This window comes from Orycteropus afer, unplaced genomic scaffold, assembly GCF_000298275.1.
Source record: "Orycteropus afer afer isolate SDZICR_OR568_19922 unplaced genomic scaffold, OryAfe1.0 scaffold01289, whole genome shotgun sequence".
Classification (NCBI taxonomy): Eukaryota; Metazoa; Chordata; class Mammalia; order Tubulidentata; family Orycteropodidae; genus Orycteropus; species Orycteropus afer.
Window position 1 is genome coordinate 41,926 of NW_006922876.1, and position 5,593 is coordinate 47,518.

The 5,593-nt window shown below is 35.7% G+C and overlaps 1 protein-coding gene across 1 annotated transcript; it reads right to left on the reverse strand.

The window, feature by feature from the left end:
* Positions 1–2,483: 2,483 nt before the first annotated feature.
* Positions 2,484–3,440, reverse strand: LOC103213100 (olfactory receptor 1C1-like). The gene has a single exon (XM_007958991.1). It carries the CDS (start codon positions 3,438–3,440, stop codon positions 2,484–2,486), a length of 957 nt encoding a protein of 318 aa, XP_007957182.1.
* Between the last annotated feature and the right edge of the window lie 2,153 nt (positions 3,441–5,593).

The window sequence follows — 5,593 nt, forward strand, 5'->3', positions numbered from 1 at the left end:
ATCATCCACCTTTGATAGGTAACACCATCTCCATTCACATTGAATTGTTTTCAGACCTTGTGATCTATCATTAATGCATTAAACTTCTTTGACTATCATGTGTGTCTTTGATCCTACAATGCAGCAAAAATCATCCTACCTATCCCCTATTCAACTTCCAAAAGTTACAGTTTTTCATCTACATGAAAAATATCCTTGGCCACTCTGTTTCCCTATATTATTGGCAGTCTCCACAAATAATTAGTGTAGCATTTATCTAATAAGTCCTCACTATATATATTTTTGTCCTCTCTTCACTTGTTCAGGTACTATAATTAACATAATTTGCCAGCATCTTTGTACATTAAAAACTTCCTCTTCCTATACTTATGTTTTTGGAAGGAAGATGGGGCAATCTACTTGTGTAGTAATACCACCTTGGAAATCCAAGGAGGGGTTGCTATGAGTTGGGTCTAACTCGACAACAGTAAGTTTGGTTTTGATTTTGGTTTTATATATATGTTTGCTTTTTCTCTTCTTAGTTGGCACAAAAATGTAAACATTTTTTTTGTTATTGTGTGCCATCAAGTCAATTCCAACTCGTAGAGACTATAAGATGAGATAGAATTGCTCCATAGGGTTTATGCATTTGTAATCTTTATGGAAGCATATCACCAGGTCACTTCTTCTGTGGAGTCACTGGTGGGTTTGAAATGCTGTCCTTTTGTTTAGCAGCCATGCTTCTAATCATTGTGCCACCATCAGGGTTATTTTAGCAACCTGTTACCTAAATAAGGTGCTTGTTTTCTTTTTCGTTTTTTGTATCAAAAAAGTAGATATAACTTTTTGTGACATTGTTATACATATTTGTGGAGATACTTTTCAGCTTGTAGTATGGTTATCAGGATGCCTGGGAACCAGTGGCCCCAGATAATATATTCAAAGCATGCAGGACACCATAATATTATTCCTACAATACTTAGAAAAAGTCTTGCTAAAGCCAGACATTATAGTGCATAGAATTGGAACTGTAAATAATTGGAAATTACTTACAATGATTAGTGTTTCAGGTAACATGTTAATACTAAAAAAGTACATGTGAGAATTTTATTAACACAAATAGCATCTGCATACTCATGGAAAATGTTGTTCTTTGGTTTTATTTTATTGATTTGAATGCACAAAGAATCTCACCTTACACTGGCTTCTTTAAATCAAAACCTATTGATTCTGAATAACACAAAAATGTTTATTTGCAGGAAAATGCTCAGAGTTTGTGGATGTCTGTATTAGGTTTTCAAATACTGTAAAAGTATGTCATAGGTTTGGCAGCCAATCATCTCATACTGTCAATAGTGTATCAACAATAACTCTTTTATCAAGTAAGGAATAATGTTACTCGCTCCAGTCCATGCATAATGTCTTTCTTCCCTGACATAGTCCAAAGGTTAAATACTAATTTGCAATCACTTAATAGCCACCCCAAATTAAAATAGTGATATGACCAATAATTATTTGTCCCCTTTTTTTCTCTAAAATTTTTGCTAAAATGACACAACTATGAAAATTGGAAAATTCTAGTATCACCTTACAAATGTTGCATAAAAATTCATCTGTCTGATGATGTGGCTCAACAAAAGGTGGAGCAAATAGGTGTTGTAGGTAGCTTAGATTCCATCATTCACACAACCTTGAGCTGTTTCTTACCCATAAATCCATAGTGAAGGACTGAATTTGCCCTTGGGATAGGCAATAATTAACTTTCACAAGTGTAACACAAATAATTATTATTACTGGTTACAGCTGATAAATTACAAATTACCTCTTAATGCTATTTATGTTCATTAGTTTTTTTTTGTGTGTGTGTGTGTGTGTTTTTTTTTTTTTTTAGTTCTATGAATCTGTGTTTTATTAGCATTTTAAATTAGATAAGTTTGGTATTGTTATTGTTATTTGTCATAGAGTTGATTCTGAGTTATAAAAACCCCATGTGTTGAAGTAAAATTTCTCCATAGGGTTTTCAAAGTTGTGACCTTTTGGAAGCTTATAGCCAGCTCTGCCTTCTGAGGTATCTCTGAGTGGGTTCAAACTATCAACTTTGAGGATTTTTGGTAAATATTTTGGGTGAGTTAGTTATAATGCTTTTACAAATGTTGTTGCATTTTTGGAAGACTTTCTTTTTCTTGAATTGATTTCGGTTTTGATAGGCTTATATGTATCTGTATGCATGTGTGTGTGTGTGTGTGTATATGAGGTGTGTATGGATGTGTGTGTTTACAGTAAATGGCAAGCAATTATTTACAAGGATTCTAGGGCCGATATTTTTAAGTGTGGAAAAGGTCAGTCAAGTATAACTAAATGGATCTTAAAATCTCATCTTTTTAATCAAATGATTAAATGTTATATACAAAGTGGTTAATACAGATTCCAGCATAAAGGAGACATTTAATAAAATTTAGTCACTCTTATTTCTCCTACAAATACCCTTTATTTTACCATCAAACTCATATGTTTAATTGTCTTTGGATAAAATTTCTGCCCTTACACAATGTTTTCTGAAGTGCTTTCTTCATATCTTTGTTCCTTAGACTATAAATGAAAGGATTCAGCATTGGAGTCACCAAGGTATACATGATAGCTGACAGAGGGTCTCTCTGAGGGGTGTGAGAGGAGGAAGGGGTGAAATAAACAGCACTGGAGGTGCCATAGAACAACACCACCACTGACAGGTGACAGCCACAGGTAGAAAAGGCTCTCTGATTCCCATCAGTTGATGTTATCTTTAGAACAGTGGAGAAGATAAACCCATAAGAAATGAGGATACCGATAAGGGGAGTGAGAGCCAATAGACCTCCCATTATAAAAGTGGCCATTACATTGATGGAGACATCAGAACAAGAAAGCTTTAGGAGGGGGTTGAGATCACAGAAGAAATGATGGATGACATTGGAAGCACAGAAGGAAAGACGTGCCATTAGGGCAGTGTGTAGGAGGTCATGAAGATAGGTAACTACCCAGAGTCCAGCCACCAGCTGAACACAAAGGTGAAGATTCATTAGTGATGTATAATGTAAAGGGTGGCATATTGCCACATACCTATCATATGCTATCACACAGATAAGGAGGCTGTCCATATTTGCAAAAGAAATGAAGAAAAAAACCTGAGTGAGGCAGCCTGCAAAGGAGATAGTCTGTGTACCGGTCAAAATGTTCACAACCATTCGTGGGACTTTAGTGGAAGTAAGACAGATGTCAACAAAGGCCAAGTTGCTAAGAAAGAAATACATGGGAGAATGGAGGTAAGAGTCAGAACCAATGCCCAAGATGATGAGCATGTTCCCCAACACCATGACTAAGTACATACAGAGGAAGAGTATAGACAGGAAGTGTTGCTTCTCTGCAGAGCTGAAAAGTCCCAGAAGGACAAATTCACTGATAACTGTTAGATTTCCCCTTTTCATCTTCCCAACGAATCTAGAAGAGCAAAATATTACATTGTAGAAAACCATTATATTCTCAAGAATGTGTGTTTGTGTGTGTGTAACAAAGCAACACTCAGACTCTGCTTGATTGAGTTTTCCAACTGCATCTTGTATTTATGATATGTTCTTGCTGTCATGTGTCATTGAGTTGACTCCAACTCATAGCAACCCTGTACCACAGCGTAGAGTATCCCCATAAGTTTCCTTAGACTAATCTTTATAGGAGCAGATTGCTAAGTCATTTCTTCTGGGGAGCTACTAGGTGGGTTCAATACATAAACCTTTAGGTTATCAGTTAAATACTTAACCATTGTGATACCAGGGCTCCTATTTTTGATATATTGTTTGCATTTTCACACAGATATTTCATCAGACCAATTTTAAATCTTTCAAGAAGAATGATTTCTTTCTCCAAATTAAAAAGACAAATATATTATTTTGTCCACAATAATTGTAAAATTATTTGATTTTATGATTTCAATTTTTTACAGTGCCAATCATAATATTTACTCTGACCCACTCAAAACTTTAATTTTTAATGAAATATTTTCTTCCCACTTTGAAATTTATATCCTTGATGACAGATTTTATTGTTTCATCTTCCTTTCTTCTTGTAAGAATATATGTTTTGCATTGATATATACTAGTATCCTGTCCCTGAGGTTAAATATTTATCATTTGGTCTCTTAGTGAGCTCTTAATGTAGTCTCTGGCTAGCCTAGGAAGTCCTCTGGAGCCCAGTGCTTGTGCATTGAGTTTTCAGTCCACTTCCTCATAGCAGCTCATATGTGTTGCATTTTCCCGTACCTATCAAAATCCTTCACTGAGTGTCTTTCTTTTCTGAAACTCTTCACTGGACACTCAAGCAAACATGTCTAGGAAAGTGACTGTGGGACAACAACTGGAATTCTCTTTCTTCTGTTTCATATTGTTTCTTCCTTTGTTAGTTTACATATATAGTGGTGTAATGCTTAAGGCACTTGACTGCTAACCAGAAGGTGGTGGTTCAAACCCACCAGGCACTTCTTGGAAGGAAGTTTGGACAATCTATTTCCATTGTGATACTGCTTCAGAAACCCAAGGAGGAGTCTATATGAGTTGGATCTGACTCAGTGGCTGTGAGTTTTTGGTATACTTCAACTGTTGTTGTTGTTGTTGTTGTGTGCCGCCGAGTCAGCCCCAACTCATAGTGACCCCTCCTTGGGTTTCCGAGGCAGTATCACTACGGAAGTAGGATTGCCCAACCTTCCTTCCGAGGAATGGCTGGTGGGTTTGAACAGCCAGCCTTCTGGTTAGCAGTCAAGAGCTTTAGCCACTATGCTACCAGAGTTCTAAACCACTGACTACTAATGAAATGTGGCACTTCAAAACCACCAAGAGGCCTGGTGATTTATTTCTGAAAGATCACATCCTTGGAAACTCTATGGAACAGTTTTACTCTGCACACGTGGATTTGCCATATGTTGAAATTAACTCCCTGGCAATGAACAATAACAATATACTTAACTATTAATCACTTCTCTAATACAGTAATCAGATTTTCAAATTTGCATAGATACACTAATATTTTATTATATCTGATGCATGCCATTTCCATTTTTTTATCATTACTAAATTATGTAGTTGCCCCATTGTTACTTTTGTAGATAGCAATGTCTTCAAAAGAAAGGTTGGTAAACTGCACTTTACATGTTACTTTGTGTTAATCCACTGTCAGTCTTAAGGTTATACAATAACCTTAAGACTTAAGGTAAAACACCTATCTTTTTGTCACTGGGCTGTGGATGAAAGTGTGAGTATGAGAAAACAGTTCCTTATAGCAGCTTCCTGACTATAATCTACAATCTCTCAGAGTGAATTGTTCTTTTGCATTTTGTGATATTCTATTCTCCCCTCATGATTATATCTATCAATTCTGTTCTTTACCAACAGCCACAGAATTTTATCTATGTATTAAATATGTATTATTCATATGCAAATTCAACTTGAAGTTAAAGACAATTAAAACAAGCCCAAGAGAGCCAAAGTATGATCTTTAATATATCCCTCCTGAATTTAGAGATCATCTAAAGAATAGATTTGATGTATTGAACACCAATGACTGAAAGCCAGATGAATTATGGGAAGATATC